At 42.7% G+C, this 20,076-nt stretch overlaps 1 protein-coding gene across 1 annotated transcript; it reads right to left on the reverse strand.

Annotated features, from left to right (window-relative positions):
* Positions 1-10,530: 10,530 nt before the first annotated feature.
* LOC144500075 (homeobox protein CDX-2-like) lies at positions 10,531-19,290 on the reverse strand. The gene is made up of 3 exons (XM_078222849.1): positions 18,726-19,290; positions 13,536-13,681; positions 10,531-12,023 (listed from the first exon to the last, which is right to left on the reverse strand). The coding sequence occupies exons 1-3, from the start codon at positions 19,153-19,155 to the stop codon at positions 11,826-11,828; spliced, it is 774 nt and encodes a 257-aa protein (XP_078078975.1). The 5' UTR covers positions 19,156-19,290; the 3' UTR covers positions 10,531-11,825.
* Between the last annotated feature and the right edge of the window lie 786 nt (positions 19,291-20,076).

A 20,076-nucleotide genomic window follows, 5' to 3' on the forward strand; every position in this document is an offset into this window, starting at 1 on the left:
GATCAGGCCAAACCATGAATTTGTCCATACCTGAAACTTGAAACTGGGAACCCATGAGGTGCTGTGGGCCATTAGCAGCAGCAGAATTGTACTCAGCCACAATTTGTAACCTTATGGTCTAGCATATCCCCCACTCTACCACTACCAGCAAGCCAATTGATCAACCCTGGTTCAATAAAAAATACAGCAAGGCATTCCTGGATCAACACCAGGCATATCTAAAAATGAGCTGTCAGTCTGGTGAAGCTACACCACAGAGCTACATGCATGACAAGCAGCATAATGAGCAATGATAGACAGAGCTGAGCGATCCCACAAGTGACAGATCAGACCTGAGATCTGCATGCCTGCCACATCCAGCTATGAACAGCGAATGACAAATTAAAAACTCACTGGAGGAGGAGGCTTCACAAATATCCCTGACCTCAGTGATGGAAGAGCCCAACATATCAGTGTAAAAGACAAGGTTGAAACATTTGCACCCATCTTCAGCCAGGAGTGCCAAGTGGAAGATCCATAGTAACCTCCTCCTCAGGCCATCAGCATCACAGATGCCAGGCTTCAGTAAATTTGATTCACTCCACATGATATCAAGGCTGAAGGTACTGGAGACTGCAAAGGCTATGGGCCCAGACAACACTCCGTCAATAATACTAAAGGTTTGTGCTCCAGAACTAGCTGCGCCCCTAGCCAAGCTGTTTCAGTACAACTTTGACACTGGCATCTATGCAGCAATGTGGAAAATTGGCCAGGTATGCAGGTGTGTCCTGTCCACAAAAACAAGATAAATCCAACCCAGCCAATTACTGTCCCATCAGTCTACTCTGCCAGCAAAGCGATGGAAGGCATCTTCGACAGTGCTTATTCAACAATAACACCACCGATGCTCAGCTTGGATTCCACCAGGGCCACTCAGCCTTGGTTCAAACATGGATAAAAGAGCTGAATTCAAGTGGTGTGACAAGAGTGGCAAAGGTGACTGACTGCCTTTAAGGCAGCATTTGACCAAATGTGGCATCATGGAGTCCTTGCGAAACTGAAGTCAATGGAAATGAGGCAAAACTCTCTGCTGATTGGAGTCATACCTAGCACAAAAGAAGATGGTTGTAGTTGTTGGAGGTCAGTCATCTCAGTTCCATGACATCAGTGCAGGAGTTCCATAGGGGAATGTCCTGGGCCGAGCCATCTTCAGCTGCTTCATCAATGACTTTCCATCCACCATAAGGACAGAAGTGGGGATTTTTGTGGATGACTGCACAATGCTCATCACCATTCGTGACTCCTGAGATACTGAAGCAGTCCATGTCCAAATGCAGTAAGATCTGGAAAATATTCAGGCTTGGGCTGACAAGTGACATGTACTATTCACACCAAATAAGTGCTAGGCAATGACCATCTCTAACAAGAGAGAATCCACCCATCTTCCTTTGACATTCAGTGGTTTTCCTCTTAGAACATAGAACATAGAACATTACAATGCAGTACAGGCCCTTCGGCCCTCGATGTTGCGCCGACCTGTGAAACCAATCTAAAGCCCATCTAACCTACACTATTCCAATATCATCCATATGTTTATCCAATGACCATTTAAATGCCCTTAATGTTGGCGAGTCCACTACTGCTGCAGGCAGGGCATTCCATGCCCTTACCACTCTCTGAGTGAAGAACCTACCTCTGACATCTGTCCTATATCTATCACCCCTCAATTTAAATCTATGTCCCCTCATTCTAGCCATCACCATCCGAGGAAAACTGCTCTCACTATCCACCCTATCTAATCCTCTGATCATCTTGTCTGCCTCTATTAAGTCACCTCTTAACCTTCTTCTCTCTAATGAAAACAACCTCAAGTCTCTCAGCCTTTCCTCATAAGACCTTCCCACCATACCAGGCAACATCCTAGTAAATCTCCTCTGCACCCTTTCCAATGCATCCACATCCTTCCTATAATGCGGTGACCAGAACTGTACACAATACTCCAAGTGCGGCCGCACCAGAGTTTTGTACAGCTGCAACATGACCTCCTGGCTCCGAAACTCAATCCCTCTACCAATAAAAGCTAACACTCCGTACGCCTTCTTAACAACCCTATCAACCTGGGTGCCAACTTTCAGGGATCTATGCACACGGACACCGAGATCTCTCTGTTCAGCCACACTACCAAGTATCTTGCCATTAGCCCAGTACTTTGTAATCCTGTTACTCCTCCCAAAGTGAATCACCTCACACTTTCCGCATTGAACTCCATTTGCCACCTCTCAGCCCAGCACTGCAGCTTATCTATGTCCGTCTGTAACCTGAAACAACCTTCCGCACTGTCCACAACTCCACCGACCTTAGTGTCATCTGCAAATTTACTAACCCATTCTTGCTGCATCCCACACTATCAACATCCTGGGGGTTCCAATTGTCCAGAAACTGAACTGGAACAGCCATATAAAAATGATGGCTGCAAGGCCAGGTCAGAGGCTAAGAATTCTGTGGAGAGTAATTCACCTACTGACTCCCCAAAGTCTGCCACTCATCCACAGGGCACAAGTCAAGACTGTGATGGAATACTTTTTGTGGGAGAAAATTCCACACTTTGCACGAAAGTGTATTTCCTAAACCTTTCTGGAACAGCCTGGCTCTGATTTTAAGATTCTATTGCAACAATGGGAATGTTTCCATCTAACTATTCTATCAATTCATTTCAAAATTCCAAAAAAACTAAACCTTCTATATTCCAGAGCATACAAGATTAGTTTATGTAATATCTCCTCTTAATTTAACATTTGGCTCCCTGGTAATATTCTGGTGAATCTACAATGCTCTACTTCTGAAGGCCAATATGTCTCTTCAACAATGTGGTGCCCAAAACTGCAAAAGTCTTATACTCTAACCAGCGCTTTGTTGCACTTTAGCAAAACTGTCTCCCATTGGAATATGCGCCTCTAGTTTTAAAGGATAACATTCCATTAGCTGTTTTCATTATTTTTGGACCAAACTAGTACATTTTAGTACATGGACCTTTAATCTATTTACGCCTCCACTGTTTCTAGCTTCTCACCATTTAAAAAAATATTCTGATATATCCCCTTTTAGTCCAAAGTTGATAACTTCACACTTATCTGCACTGAAATCCATTTCTGACCAATTTTCCCATTGACTTAATCTATAGGTGTCTCTGTAGTTTCATGTCCTGTTTACTATACTACATATGGAGGTCTTGTGGTACAATGGGAAGTGTGCCTGCCTCTGAACCAGAAGCTCCGGTTTGAGCCCCACCCCAGTAATTGATGGCCAAAAAAGGAGCGTTCATAACATGGTCAGTTTGAGTATGTCAACCTGCAAATCCATCCAAACACGTCAATGGTTGGCGGTAAGAGCGTGAGAGACTCCTGGCCAGCTTGATGGTGAGTGATGCCCCTCAAGCTTTAAGCCCCTGGCGACAGACTAGCATCCTGTTCCAGGAATTACTAGCTATGGAAACAGACTAAAATTTGCCTTAGTGCACCACTAGGTGCTGGAAGAGAATTAGAAATATTATATGACTAATATTTGGGTTATTGGCAAATTCGGATTCTATGATTCTTTGAGGGAAGTTTTAACTGACGAAAATTGGTTTGGGGACAGTTGCGGGTATCGGGAGTTAAAGGTGCTGAAATTGACAGCACACCAGGAAACCAACTCCAACTTTTCAACTTCTGCACTTAATGGTGCCGCATACCACCGTGACCCCCAACCCCGCATCCCAGCCCCTTTTAAGGAGAGGCGGACTGTGAATTTAAATATGTTAGTCGGGGTTGCGCTTTTTAATCGGTGTTTTCAAACTTAACTGTGGGTGGCTGCAGTGACTTCCAAGACTTTCTCGAACACTCCTGATAATCACCTTCTCGGCAATCCCCAGTCATACATTGTTCCTCTTTCTCCTGTTGACAGGGCAAAGTATCTCCCTGCTGACTGATCACAGGATCAAAACCAGGGAGTTATCAGTGAAGTGAGCAAGAAATGCTGGCCAACTCTTCTCCCAAACCCTCTCCAAACCAACAGGCCGAGCACTGAGGCACAGCTCACTCAAAACCAGTTCTGTTGGGCAGGACATGCCACTTGTCTGCCAGACTCTCTCAGCAACTGCTCTACTTGGAACTTGATCCTGGCAGGAGATTCCCCAGAGGACAACGGAAACATGTCAGGGATGAAGAGATCAAACATCCCTGTGTACTCCTGGCTTGTTACCGATCAGGATGGCGAAGGTTCATTCAGCAAGACACTGAACATAGACTTCATCAGGAACACACAGGTGTAAAGTTGAAGCAGCGGCGAGAGCATACAAACATTCAAACTCCTCATTTGCCCCATTCTTTAAGCAGCCCCTGTCCCATCTAGGGCAGAGGCTACAGGTCATATTTTGGATTCATGAGCCATCTCAGAAAGCATGGAACTGGAGTGGAAGCAATTCATCCACAATCCCGAGGGCCTGTCTAATACCAAGTCATAGGAAATGTAGCACACAGCAAACAATGTGCTAATGACCAGATAATTCTGTTTAGTGATATTGATTCGGGTTAGATTAGTGATATGATATTGATAAACATTGGCTCTGGACAATGGGTTTAATTCCCCGGCTGCTGAATGTTTTACATCCAACTGAGAGAGCAGCTAGGACCTCGGGTTAATGTTTAATCTAAAAGACCTTAGCACTGCCCTAGAATGTTAGCTGAGATTTTTGTGCTTAAAACTCTGGACTGGGACTCAAACCCACAGTTTTTATGATTGACAAGGCACTAACCGAGCCACGACTGACACCAAATTCCCAAGTTGGTGAGTTGCTTAACACATACTCACTGTTTGGCAAGAAACAACCCCAGATATTTAGGCGGACTGCTGTCAGTAATTATATATGAATTACAAATAAGCAAAGCTCCACTTTGCCTTGGGAGATAAAAGCGATGCCATACTGCCACCTGTTGGGTAGAACTGATGGAGACAACTGGTGGCGAGAGAGGTTTCAGAAAAGAATGCCACAGGTACGGAGGGGCTACGCCAAAGTAGTTGACTAAATGACCTTTTCAAACATTCCTAATGCAATCTGAACCAATTCCCAGGGTCGAAGGGTCAATTACTCAGAGCATAGGTTGAAAGTTAATGGGGGAAAGTTTAAAAGAGATGTAAGGGGCAAGTTTTTTCACACAGAAGGTGGTGAATGCTTGGAACACGCTACCGGAGGAGGTGGTGGAAACAGATTCTACAACAACGTTCAAAAGACATCTGGATTGATACATGAATAGGCAGGGAATAGAGGGATATGGACCACATAGAGGCAAGAAAATATTAGAGAGGCATCTGTGTCGGCACAGACTTGGTGGGCTGAAGGGCCGTTTCCTGTGTTGTACTGTTCTATGTTCTTTTTTCTTTGTTGTTCAATACTTGGGACGGCACAGTGGCACAGTGGTCAGCACTACTGCCTCACTGCACCAGGAACCCGGGTTCAATTCCTGACTTGGGTCACTGGCTGTGTAGAGTTTGCACATTCTCCCGGTGTCTGCATGAGTTTCCTCCGGGTGCTCCTGTTCCCTACCACAGTCTAAAGATGTGCATGTCAGATTGATTGGCCATGGTAAATTGCCCCTTAGTGCCAGGGAGATTAGGACTATTAATATGTGGGGTTACAGGGATGGGACCAAGGTGGGATCGCTGTTGTGCAGGCTCGATGGGCCAAATGGCCTCCTTCTGCACTGTAAATTCTATAATACTTATACACTTTATTTTATAATAATCAATTCTTGAAAAATGATTACGACGTCTGTACCCGAAATCTCCCATGGTCCGTTAAAGTTGCATTGTAAATAATGTTTATTCCCAGGAAAGTACACAGAGAATTTTGCTCCACTGACTGTAATGCAATATTAATGAGTGTAACAGGAAGAGCAATAACTTATCGGGCTGCTCCCTTTTAAATCTTAATGAGCCAGCTCACACTCAAGTGTCACCATATTAACAAATGAATCTGAATGACATTCCTGCTACACTGAAATGAATTATGGAAAAAATGGAAACTGGTTAAGATCTTAGTGGTCCTGCAATAAGCAACTGAGTTCCTAAATGGAACTTGCTTCAACGAAGAGGGCAGTTTAATGTCAGATTGAGCAAATGATAACATATTTCGTCCAAATAACGTCACCAGGAAGATTTACTTCCAAGCAGCTGGAAATAATGGGACCGCGCCATTAGAAAGGAGGATGTTATTCGGAAAGAGCCCTGGGCGATTTATTTCCCAAAACTGCGTTGGCTGACCTCGTCCATTACCGGAAGCAAGTTGATGCGAATGGAAGTAGCCCAAAGGAAAGCCAGCCTGAAAGCTATAGTGCAAGCAACAGGACACGGATTTTGATATAACCGAGAGCTTACAGCAGTTTGAGAGCTCTAGCCAATGCTCCCAACCATCCGTGTCAGAAGCGCCTTCTGTGACGTGAAGGCATTTTCTGATTTGTGTGGGAGCGATTAGATATGAGTGTACACTCCTGTTGTGATTTAAAAGTGATTGTAGCATAAACCAATTTGAAAGGATAATGAACAATTTCTCCTGTGCCGGGTTAGACGGGAATACATATTCAGAGGTCTTTATTGTTCTCTCATTCATCTCACTGGAATCTAATTTTGTTTACAGATCTCAGTTGTGCTGGTTTGCACTCCAGTTCACTTCCTCTTCAATTGCCCGAGCGTCAGTTATTTATATATCATAGTCTAGAAGAATCAAACATCAAATAGTCTAAAATGCCCCAGCATCTGTCATGACATGACTTTATGTAAACGAATCATCTTTCCAGCTGCAAATTCATTATGTTTAGATTAGAATTAAAGTATCAAAAAATTTAAATTACAGAGCATTGCAAATTGCTAATAGACAACTCAAGATTTATATACATATATATAGAAAATGCTGGATAAGCTCAGCAGGAGAGAAACAGAATTAACTTTTCGGATGTAAATGATCCTTCTACAGAATTTCCTTATATCAATTAAATTTCAAACCTCAATATTTTGTCGCCATTATTTTATTTTGCAAATTATTCCAAACAAATGACCTTTTGAGTAAAGCCATCTCTTTATTTTCATTCATTCCCCATGTAGCCTCTCTCTTCTAGTATTCTTACATTCCCCAGAATCTGTAGAACGATCATTTAGATCCGAATTTCTCTCCACAGATGTTGCCAGACCTGTTGAGTTTTTCCATCATTTTCTGTTTTTTAATTTCAGATATATGTACATATATATTCATCCCGTGTAGGTATTGCTGGCAAGTTCTACATTTGTCCTTGCGAAAATAGTAGCGAGCTGCTTTTTTTTGGATCACTGTAGTCCATGGGTTGTATGTATGCCCACAACGATGTCAAGGAGGAATGAAGGAGGAATCATATATAATCCCTACAGTACAGGAGGCCATTCAGCCCATCAAGTCTGTACCGATCACAATCCCACCCAGGCCCTATTCCCGCAACCCCACACATTTACCCTCCTAATCCCCCTGACACGAAGTGGCAATTTAGCATTGCCAATCCACTTAACCCATACATCTTTGGACTGTGGGAGGAAACCGGAGCAACCCACGCAGACACGGGGCGAACGTGCAAATTCCACACAATGACCCAAGGCCGGAATTGAACCCGGCTCCTTAATGCTGTGAGGCAGCAGTGCTAACCACTATGCCACCGTGCCACCCCAAATTAAAATCGAAGTCAGGATGGTGCATGGTCTGGAGGGGAACCTACAGTTGTTGTTATTCCCGTGTGCATGTTTCCCTTGTTTGTTTAAGCGGTAGAGGCCGAGTTCATAAGATGCTGTCAAAGAAACAATGGCAAATTGCTGCATTTTGTATCTGGCACACACTGAGGGCACTCTGTGCCGGTGTTGGAGAGAGGAAATGTTGAAGGTAGTGGATGGGGTGCCAATAAAACGAGTTGATTTGCTCTAGATGGTGTTGAGCTTCTCGAGTGCTGTTGGAGCTGCACTCATCCAGGCAAGTGGAGGGTACTTAATTACACTCCTGACTTGCGCCTTTTAGATGTGGACAGGCTTTGGGGAGACAGGAGAAGAATCAGATTCCAAAGAATATCCGGCCTCTGACCCGAACTTCTAGCCATATTTAGGTGACGTTTCTGGCCAATGGTGACCTTTCGGGTGTTGAGGTGGGCGATTCGGTGATGGTAACACCACTGAGTGTCAGGGAGAAGTGTTTAAGATCTGTTCTCCTTGGGATGATTGCCTGACATTGGCCTGCATGAATGCTATCACCAATTAGCAGCCCAATGCTCGCCTCATGCCTGTGGGTTGGAGTAGCTGCTGTTTTAATTACAAAACGTTACTAGCAATTGGGGGGCAATGTCTGTGTGAACTATGTCAATATTTAGGTCATTTTTCCTTGCATCAATTATATTTCAAACCCCAATATGTTGTCGCCATTACTTTATTTTACAAATTATTCCAAATAAGTGCCCTCTTGAAATAAAGCCATGTCTTTTTCATTCATTCCCCATGCATCCTCTTTGTTGCCAGGACTACCTTCTGACTGTAATTTCTCCGTTTTTTCCTGCATAGCTCGCCCTCCCGTTTTTACATTTAGGGTCCGCCTTCTTGCTCTGTTCTATACCACTTCTGAAATGAATCCCTTTCAGTTCCTGGTGTCGGTTGTCCAAAACTGAGCACAGGATCCGAAGGGTGTATTTTGCTAGAGTTACCGGGGGATTATGGATCTTTGCCATGCAATTAGCCTGCTGACATCGCTTCTCTTTTGCCTGGCTGGAACTTCCTCAGCTGCTGTTGGCTGGGAGAGAAGTCTGTGTCTGTGCGAATATTTTCAGGCTCAGAATGCCATCCCAGGAGGTCAGTGTTTGGAAATGACAAGGTCCTACTCTCACGGCCAACCTGTCGGCCAGTTTAAAATGTATTACGAGTGTTCAATAGTTTGAGGCAGGGCCTGAGGCATCGAGGCAGAAAACACATTGTTAACTCAGACTTTAGCACCACCAAGATGTCAAGCCATTCTGTTCGGTAAAATACTGAAGGATTGTCAAACTCCCTCCTACCAGAGGTTCACACGCCGCGTTGCGGCTGAGTCAAGACGCAAAGGCCAACACTGACAAAGGGTCACCTGGACTCCAAACGTCAGCTCTTTTCTCTCCTTATAGATGCTGCCAGACCTGCTGAGATTTTCCAGCATTTTCTCTTTTGGTACGCCAACACTGAACTTGGAACAAAAACAGAAAATGCTTGAGAAACTCAACAGGGTCTGACAGCATCTGTGGAGACAGAATGGAGCCAACGTTCCGAGTCTGGATGACCCTCAGAGCTGAAGGCAAAGAAAATCAGACAAGATTTATACTGAGGGTGGCTCCACTCAGACCAGCTGAGTTTCTCCAGCATTTTCTGTTTTTGTTTCAGATTCCAGCATCCGCAGTATTTTGCCTTTATCTAACTGAACTTGCAATGTGAACTGATATAGCTCTTCCCATCGCTGTACTTATGTCCCTGTTGTGACAGTATAGCGCAACATAGTTCATTAGTTTAATGTCAGGATGTAAAAATTCATTAATTTCATCGAACAGTATTAATCTTTTCTTAAATCAGTGTGAAGTTAAATTGGGGGTGCGGTTGGGATGTGTACGGACCTTAAAGCTGATGCTTTGGTTGGAGGGGAGGCAAGTGTAAAGTTGGTGAAGAGCCTTGACTATTTGACTGCAATCCTGATGTAGATCACAATGCCACATAAACATTGAATAGATTATTAAAGGGGTGGATGAAATGCACTTTTCTTCCACAGAAAGATGCATCAACTGATTTTGTTTGAAAATTTCTGAAATATTCCAAGATTTTTCAGGCTCATTTGATAAATAGAAACAATTAGTTTTCGAGAAAACCGATTTGCTTAGAATTAGGTACTTTTGGATAAAACTTTTCACTGTTTTTTTTCAAATGTGCTGACTGGTCTTCATAGAATCATAGAATTCCTACAATGCAGAAGAGGCCATTCGGCCCATCGAGTCTGCACTGACTCTCTGACAGAATACCTGGCCCAGGCCCTATCCCCATAACCCACACATTTCCCATGGCTCATCCATCTAACCTACACATCTTGGGACACCAAGGGGCAATTTATATGTATGTTTATATATTTATACGCCAGCATCGCACAGGCACAGTATCACTTTCATCGGTTTTACAAGCCACAATTAAATGTTGCCATTTTATTTCTCCTGAATTAATATGTAAGCGCCTCATTACTCAATATGGTGAACGGCCTTGATGAAGAGTTGTGTGTCGCTTTATATTTCGCACTGTTGCCTTTCCAAGTGGAGAGACACGAGTTTCACCGGCGCACGTTTTGTTGCCCGACTCAATTGCAAACTTTTAATCTTCCCCAGCAGAACAATGCTGACTTTTGCCCTCTAACCATTGTACAAACACCCCTCCCGCTCAGCTTTGCCACCAAACACAGTTTATGGTCTGCCGTTTCACAGCAACGCATAGCAACGCCAGTCAACTCATCGGCAATAAGATCAATTATCTAGCTCTATTTATTCGATAACAAGTAGGAAGTATCAAAGTACGTTTTCCAGTACAATGGACAAAGTGATAGTGTGACCTATTCTCCCCTTGCCAACAATCAGCTGACCCACTCATACCAATCGGCAGAAAGGTTAAATAGACTGAGTATCAGTTTGTATTAAATTCTCTAAATCTGTATTGTTAATTTATTATGAAACAATAGAAATACAAGTTAAATGCAAACTTGCAGGTTGTTGGGAAAAGGAACTGTTTTTGTATTTATAACATAGGCGTACCCGTTCATCTTTCATATTCAATGAGAATTAAGATTGGAGTGTAATACTGCCAAATAGTATGGCAACTTGTAGAAAGCTCCCCACACTCTATACACACACAGTTATTGCCAGGGCATTATAACTGCAATTTTCAACAAAGAAAAGGTTCAACATTATGGACGTTCTTATGCAGTGCCGATGAAGCATTAGCGGATCGTTAAGCAATTGTGGGTGAGCTCACTACTGTAAAACTAATCCATTAACTTCTGTGAAAGTGCTTTTCTCTCTTTCCAAATGCGACCAAAACGGATGATTTACTACATCAATACCCTAGAGCCATCACAGCAACAAGAATGTGACCCCCCCCCCGCCCCACCGCGCCCATAAAACAGTACTGCAACATTACAATTAACTTCCCAACATCTCGTAAAATAAATCAAATTCTGATATTTAAAATCTACATCGCGATAAACTAATCTGTGTACCACTAACATCTCAGATTTACAAAAGTGTATTTGAAAAGGAAAATATGAAACTTATATACATCCAAAGCTGAAAAGAATTGCATCAAGGACAATCCAATCCGGGAGCATTTCTGGGGAGGAAAGAGATTCACATTTGAAATGCCGAAATGCAACTGATAGTGTTTCTCTGGGTCAATAACCCCACAGTTGACAACTATATTAAACTAAACATTTCTCAGTTTTATAGCCTGAAACACACAGGGGAAAATATCCAAGTTACAATCGGTTCACATTGTCGGTATACCCGTGGCAAATCTTCAGAATCTCATGGCTGCTTGCGGGAAGTCTGGAATATAATGTCCAAACGTTGTCAGATATAAAAAGTCCAATGTTTCCATAGTGTATATCCCTGGAGTGCTGTAAAAAGTCTTCTCGGGCACTGGCGGATCTGGAGCTCCGCGCTTGAAGAGGTGGCGGTTTACATTTCTTGTCCCCCACCCACAGACACACACATACATACCCAGCCCCTGCCTCTTTCTGTATCCGAAAGTCTGAGGGGTGTTCATTGAGAGACGGTACCAGGTAGGACCCCTCCGCCGGCAGCCAGCACTCCGCCGTTAGGAACCGATAGAGAAGCGGCTGACCCGGGAGGGACTGGGCTGAGCTGGCCTGGCCCTTGCTGAGACTGCTGCTGTTGCTGCAACTTCTTTTTCGTCAGTTTTCGCTCTTTTGCTCTTCTGTTCTGGAACCAGATCTTTACCTGAGATATCATATGAAAAATACGTCAGTATAATGCTGCAAACCCGGTTTGCGTACACGCAGGAATTAGTGTATTCAGACTACATAAATTACAAAGAAATACCAACTAAATAAATGTTCATAATCTGAAGAGCATTGTTAATTAAGTGTATGCAAATGATAATTTCTGATGCTTGGGTGGCTTGTTATGACTTTAGCTTTCGACCTAACAATCGAATAACAGCAAAGAATAAGTCTTCATTTAAATCGGTCTTTATTTTTACTCGCCCATAGAAAGCTGCACATAAAATTATCTTTAGCACGTGGTTTCTAATACCTGTATTTAAAATTGCCCTACACGTCGACAGCAGATTTTGCCTCCGATCAGTGACGTTATTGCATAAGAAGGGACACCGCGAGTTTTTGCTGCGCTCTTAACGAACCAGGCAGTTTGATAGAAGCCAAGTGGTGTCAAAAACACCACTGGAGATGCACGTATCACTGTTACAAATGTGATATCTAATAATATAATTTCATCAGTTGATGCAACTCGCTGGAATTGGATGGGCGATGGATTAATATTTTGTTATGGACTGTGTTTCAATTGGTAATGTGGCCCAGCTGTTCCCTGACACCAAGTTAGATTTGACTAGTGACACAGCGGAATTAATTTTCAGTTGACTAGAATCATAGAATCCCTACAGTGCAGAGGGGGACCATTCGGCCCATCGAGCCTGCACCGACAACAATCCCACCCAGGCCCTATCCCCGTAACCCCACGTATTTACCCTGCTAACCCTCCTGATACGAAGGGGCAATTTACCATGGCCAATCAACCTAACCCGCACATCTTTGAACGGTGAGAGGAAACCGGAAAACCCGGAGGCAACCCACCCAGACATGGGGAGAACTTGCAAACTCCACACAGTCACTCAAGCCGGAATTGAACCTGGGTCTCTGACGCTGTGAGGCACCAGTGCTAACCACTGTGCTTTAAATGGACATTTTTTAAAAAGTTACTGCTCGTGAAATCACAACGGCAAATTAAAACCCATCGAATTTGCTGATCATGTGTTCTACATTATCTATGATGAAAGGCAGTTTCGAATCATTTTTATTGTTGATCTCCCGTATTTGTGAAATTACAAATACTGGCTGCCCCGATATAGATGAAACTTTTAGAGGTCTACTCCCTATTGCTCTGAGTCAAAGTTTGAAAGGACATCGTTAAACTGCCCCCTGTTAAAGAAAATCACACTTCAAGGTTTATGCAGTGAAATTATAGTGGCTGAACGCACCCAATCAGATTATTCCTACACGTTTATCACCAGATTGGTATAGAAGAGTTTTCAAAGATAATTTTTAAACTGTTCTGCGGTTTTACGAATTCACCCATCCTCTCGATCAGAAGTGGAAAAAGAAGTGGGTTTAGATATTATTGTCACGGTAAAATATGCAAGGCACTCTGAATATGCTGTGAACGCGACTAAGTGGCCGCTCTGGTGAAGGGCGCGGTTTCCACTCTGTGACTGACCTGTCTCTCAGACAGCCCCAGATTAGCTGCCAGCTCCGCTTTGCGCCGGATAGTGATATAGCGGCTGTAATGAAACTCTTTCTCCAACTCAAGCCTCTGGTGATCTGTGTACACCACCCGATATTTGTCCTTTGTTCTGGTTTTATCTACGAGATAAAAGGAGTAGAAGCCCATGTAATAAACGCTAAATACATTTTGTATTATTGTGATGTCGATTCTCTGGGATTGGGGAAACAATTGAACCTTTCTCGAGGTCTGAAATGGAATACCCATTGCAGTTAATTAGGTAGTTAAGTATCTGATAAATATTATTGAACGTGCAGTGATTTGGTTTCTCATGTTGACTTGTTGCGGAGCTCATCCGAAAACAGTTTCCGACAGCTATTGATAGCTTCATGAAGACCTTCCGAAATACTGTTTCCCTGTTCTTAGCAATATACACCGGCCAACATATAGGCTGATATGTATTTATTTTCTGAGTTGCTGTACATAAAGGCGATTAATTTGAAAGGCTCAAAAACATAACACAAAAATACGTCCTTGCAAATTAGATTAAAAGGTTACACGAGGTCAGTCGATAGCTGATCCCAAACGCATAAGCAGGGCACAAAATACAGGCGCCGCCTCGCTTAACCTACAGAGTGCAATCAAGTTGCCGATTCCCAGGGGGCAAACCATATTCGAGATGTATCTGTCTGGTTTTATTGTACAGCTTAAATTATATATTTTTTCCTATCCCCTAATGCTTCATTATCCAATTCTATTCTCAACCATCCAGCATCTTTAATATTTCTATCTGAAATTGCCCTGTACTCCTGCATCATATTTTGTCCCCGATCAAATGATCCTTCGAAAAATGCACAGATTAGTGAAGTCATTGCATGACAAATGGCACCCGCCTCATGTTCTGGCAAACTCGGTGTTCCATTCCCTCAAAGCAGGGCAGTTTCTGGTTAGAGATGGAAATTTGCCCCTTGTCCCACCAAGTGCATCTTCCGGGTCGGACTTATCCTGTTACTTATTTGGCACCTCTGACATGGTATGTTCTTATTCACAATAAAGGATACCACACAGGCGGAGAAAGCCTGGCAATGTGAGTCGAGATGAATAAAGGTTCTGAGGCAAGATTGGAAAGACATTGCCCTAAGTTTTTTTTTAAAAATTTGCTTCTTCGAAGTATTTGAAGTAACTCAGATTGATGCATTTCACAAGTGACTATCCGATTTTGATAGTTTTATTCATTAACCAACAGCCAAAGTGGAACACCACACAAGGCCAAACTTCAGATTGAGATTTCATAGCCGAAACTGCTTGCGTTAATCAATAATGAAAAATGTAAGGGGACATATTAATCCCGTGTGTATATTGTGACTGGTTTAGGTCAAAGCCAGGGCTTGATTATAGTAACAACAAGAGCTAATCGAAATAACTGATCAACCCACAGCCAAGGAAACGAATGCCAAGGCTGGTCAATAATCTAGTTCACTGCTTTCACAGCGGGTTGTGTATGTGTGTGTGGGGGAGGGGGGTGTCATTTTGTGGCGCAGTTCGTGTGCATTTTGGTAAAATGGACAAGTCAAGGATGTTCAAAGAAGTAAAGAGCAGTTAATCTAAACATTAAGATAACCCGCAAAACTAAAATCTCGGCGGCAAATGAGGCGTTTGAGCTCTCGGGGAATGTTCACCTTCTGCAAAACAAAAAGCAGGTGAAAATGAGACACCTCACCTCCCTTCCCAAGACCTGAGCAAGGTTCCTAACATCGAATCTTCCCATTGGCAATCCCAGTACAAGACAAGCAGGTGTGTTTATGTGTAAGGCTGGAAGTGTTTAAAAATACTGCATAGAGGCAAGTTGTTATACTGGTGGATTTAAACCCGGATTTAATAATTACGCCGGTTTATTTATTTTCGCTAGTGACTGGAATCAGGCATCACTCGCTCTGTCTTTTTTTTCGCCTGTGGTTAGATGTTCAATGCCGGCAGGCTAACTTTGTTCAGGTAATTCACTGCAAACCACAACAAAAGCACCCCGCAAGGAAACATGTCTGATGTGGGGAATCTGTATACAGCTGTTTAAAGGGGAACACGGCTCAAACAATGCAGTACAAGGCGATCTTATCAAAGGGAATTTTTCAGTGATGGAATAACAAACCCATTCTGTTTGAATCACCACTCTTGAACAAATGGCGGCAAAAGGCTTTCATCACAGGCCTCGGCACATTTACATTTAAAACCCCATTCCTAAAAGAATGCTGAAGAATTTCAATGGGGAACCTGCTTCAAAGATCAAGATTGGGTATTGGGGCGGGGGCGGCGCGAACAGGCATTTTCAGAATGCGAAAAAAATTGATCTGACAAATGTACTTTTAAAAAGACACATTAATCATTTAAAAACACATGGCTTATCTCGGACAGCACGAATTACACAAATAATCCCTGGTTCCTGAATGGAAGGGTCAGAGAACACACTGGGGACGGCTTGGGTCATTATACTTTTCTACCCGTTTTACCAAAAACTTAATTCTGTATAAACTTAACAAAAGTAAAATAAAAACATACTTTTAAAAAGACATAGTTTCGAGTTTGAACAAATTCCAAGTTCTCAATACATTTTTAGGGTAAAAAGGAACCTCACTTTTAGACTTCGACTTTTATTTTACTCAGAATTGAAGACTATTACTTTTGCAATCCAAACTGTTGCAGTTTCTATTTTGTAGTTGTGAGCGGTGTCTCTTTTCCCCGCTATTATTCTGAATTTAGAATACTAACATATACTGGAAAATTAACGGTCACGTGATGAACGGGGGTTTAATGTATGGATGAGGATGTGTACTCATGGAGGGACTCATTAACCCAATTATTTTAATGCATTGGAATAGTCTTGAATACATTTTAATTAAAGTTAGACCTCTGCAATTTGGCTAATTTTATTTATTATTATTCATGCATATGGAATTTTTCAACGAGCGAGTGAAGTATCCGAAATAAATTTCTCTATGGACAATAAAGTGAAATTGAATTGAACTGAATTTGGATCATAATTTCACAGATATTGGGGGGAGGTGGTTGGAGCCCATTGACATAAATGCATGTCACAGATAACACTTCGTTAGTCGGAATGAGTAACATTTATTGTTCTGTGATGGCCTGGGAACTGAATGGGATCATGCAGAAATGTCAAAATTCTTTATTTGCTGCGAAACTCGCCACCCTTTTCCGGGAGCTGGTCGGAACAATGGGCTGGAACTGGCAGAGTAAGGTGTATATCAAAGCACTCAACGTTGAAAGGTCCTGACACATAAGAGATCAACCATCAGCCTGTAGTTTGAAGAAAGGGAAACGACATAAATAAATTAAAGAGAGTTGGGCTCCATGCAGGTCTTCAGGCTAAAATAAATCTGCATCACAACTAAGAACGGCGCCTGGTCGTGCAGTCTCTTTACCATTTGAGTATTTGCATCTGACCCATTCCAAGAGCTGAACCGACATCTTACTCTCCCACGCTGCCAACCGAGGTTGAGGGACATTGCATCGCATTGAAGGTGCAAATTCTTCATAGTTGAAACAGGCCTCCGAGGTTTCACTTCTAACCGTCAAAAGTAGATTTCAGAAAACAGCTAGTTTTGTGAAATATAGTCATAGCAATTTTTTTTTGCTTTCTCTGAATCTAGAGGTTACATCAACGCTGTTAAATCCTAATCAAGTCTCCTCCTGCAAACTAGAATAGCGTGTTATATTGGAATACTGGTTGGGGAGTTAACAAGAGCGAAACCATCACTTTAATGTTGGCACACGAACTTGGATAAGTGAAGCTATGTTGTATCAGGGAGTGCCTTGGAAATAATTTTGTGAAAGTTGATGTTAATTCTCGGTGAGCGAGGGGTGTTCTGGATGGAGCTGAGGGAATGCAGAACCCATTCTAAGTTACAGTACACCACGCAAGTGGTAACCAGTGTTCAGGCCGGCCATTCATAAAATTATACAGTTGTTTAATGCTCGGAAAATAGCGGGTACTAATAAAAGTATTTGCTTAATGACACAGAAACAATTGTCAGACGACACTCTTCAGTGATTTATATGGCCGAAATTGGTTATAAAATCTTCGAATGTCGATAACAGGGTTTGGAATTATTGCAATTAAAGCATGTCTCCACATTTTAAATCTCTTATCAGGATTGCTAATGTATAAGTCAAGGTGAAAGAAGGCAGAAGGAATGGCAGCCACAGAACTGCGTTACAAATTTACTATCATTCATTTATACATTAATAATGATGCTATTATATTGGCCTGTTACAACCAGTGTCCACATGAGAACGATAATAAATGCTGCTAACCTTGTAGCACAATGCACACATGGAACTGCTCTTTCAGACATCATTATGGAAAGCATTCTAACAAGGTATCACCTCCTCATTTATTAGTATTTATGCGGAATTTTCCTGACAGTTTGACAGCGAATGATACATACTATAAATAGATGATTGGTGCATATTGTTGGTACATTGGCTGCCGACATCAGGATCCTATTTGCGGTTCTGATGGCTAAACCCTTAAAGGTAAGAAAGCTTGTGTTTTTTTTAAAACGCTGTTTATTATGCAAAGAATCTTTAACAGGGGGCTGCTTCTGTAGTCTTACTGGGTTTGAAGATTAAATTATTTTACTGTATTGGTCTGATTTTCATGAAACCCAGCGTCAGGAATATTTGTTTACACTGACTCCGGTGCGGAGAATTCGAGTTTATATCCTATCCGTAAAAAAATAAAATGCGATCAATATCCCCAGATGTGGTTGGGTTTGCGGCAGAGGGCTTGTTACAAACACATTTTATTATCTCGGATTTCCTTCCCCTCGCACAATACAAATAATCAGATCATTATTCTTCATATGTGGTATATAGAAAATTAAATGCAATATGATTACAATTCTGGAGCAAATTTGTCATGGGTTTTAATTTAAGGGCTGGGCTATTCCCTACAAGGAAGCAATGGGCAGTTTAGGTTGGCAGCTAACTTTTAACACCAACTGCAAATGAACCTTCACAGCAGAAATGCACGTAAGCCACGCTTTTTGCATGGTTTATGCTACGGGGAGAGCTGAGGCGACTGTGGTAGTAAAATGAGAAGGGAGCACTTGGCAGCACTCCCTTTATCACGCTCAGCTTGGGGAGTTTTAGGATACACAATCTTACCCGTAGCTGATAGCTGCTGCCCTGGTTTCCTCATCCACTGGTAAGGGTTGCGCCTTTGGCTGTTGGGAGAATGCTGTTCCAAAAGGTTATTGTTTAAAGGTTGTATGGCAGCAGCTGAGCCCGGGGCCTGGACCGAGTTATAATCTGTAGGGTTGTAAGACAGTGTCCCCGGTGAAGAGTTGATGGCGTGCACCGTGTTTGGAGGTGCCGCGTAAGCACCCCAGTCCTCCCGGGAAGGGCCATAAGGAGAGGGCCAGGATCCTGAAGCTTGCGGGTGGTTGTCCAAATTCACCCCTGGTACATGATAACCAGCATAGTCCGGGTACTGTGGCGCGCTGACGAAATTCTGAGCGCCCAGGTTGATGCCAGAGTGCCGGACGGATCCTGAGTACATGTTCATGTCTTTATCCAAAAGATAGCTCACGTACATGTTGGCGGCAGGGCGCAATCGGCATGCTGCTTTGGAAAGATCCAGAGTATTACTTTGGGGGACCTTCTTTTTCCTGGTTTGCCTTGAGCAGTGTCTCTCCAAAGGCGATCAGGACGATCCGCCCGTGTCCCACATGATTAACGATTGTTTACAAGCTTCTATTAGTAATGGCAAACTAAAGGCAGGTGACGTCAACTAATTCGTCCTGCCAAAGATTTGCATTTAAAAAGATAAGGAGACAGGAGCGACCCGATCAAGGGCTGCATATTCAACCAAGTATTGTTTGAGAAGCTTTCTCCCTCTATCCCAACTTTCCGCACTTTAACCTCAATGCTCCTGATACCAAAATCATTAATCACATTCAGAAACTTTTTTAAAAAGCAGCTTCGGAAGGTTAACTGGTTCTGCAGGAATGACTCAGACAGGGATCGTGGAAGAGGTCCAGTCACACAAGGTTCAAAAGGCGGCAGATTTGTCCACTTACAGATTACATCACGGATCTATTAAGTATCCATTTTAAACTATATTAGAGAGAGAGAGAGAGCAAATAACTGGATTCAGGATCAAGTTGGCCTGAACACTTCACACCCTTAGAAAAATCTCATTATAAAGCACGGCAAATTGTTATATATATGTGTGTGTGTGTGTCTGTGTGTGTGCTGGACAGTAAAGGAACCAAACTAGGATTCAAATACCAATACAATGTATTTGTGCCTTTGGAAGCGCTGTAATCCCGGAATCTAACTCAGGGTTTATCTGTGTTCTGACGTTTCAGAGTTTAGGGCGTAGTGACCATAAGTTAAATTCTTCACATAGGGACAATTTACACGAAATGATTTTCGGTGAATTTCAGTCAGAAAATTGCTAAAAAGAGTGGAACATGTGACATTAATTTGCGGTGTGCTCACTCTGGGAAGACAG

This window comes from Mustelus asterias, chromosome 10 (genome assembly GCF_964213995.1).
Source record: "Mustelus asterias chromosome 10, sMusAst1.hap1.1, whole genome shotgun sequence".
In the NCBI taxonomy this organism is placed as follows: Eukaryota; Metazoa; Chordata; class Chondrichthyes; order Carcharhiniformes; family Triakidae; genus Mustelus; species Mustelus asterias.

Bases quoted from the DNA above. Each gene is read 5' to 3' on its own strand.
- LOC144500075 (XM_078222849.1), bottom strand. From the start codon at position 19,155: ATGTACGTGAGCTATCTTTTGGATAAAGACATGAACATGTACTCAGGA. The intron at 13,682-18,725 runs GTAAGATTGTGT...TTTATCTCGTAG, and splicing joins GCAGCAGCTATCAGCTACGG to ATAAAACCAGAACAAAGGAC. The intron at 12,024-13,535 runs GTCAGTCACAGA...ATGATATCTCAG, and splicing joins TGGGGCTGTCTGAGAGACAG to GTAAAGATCTGGTTCCAGAA.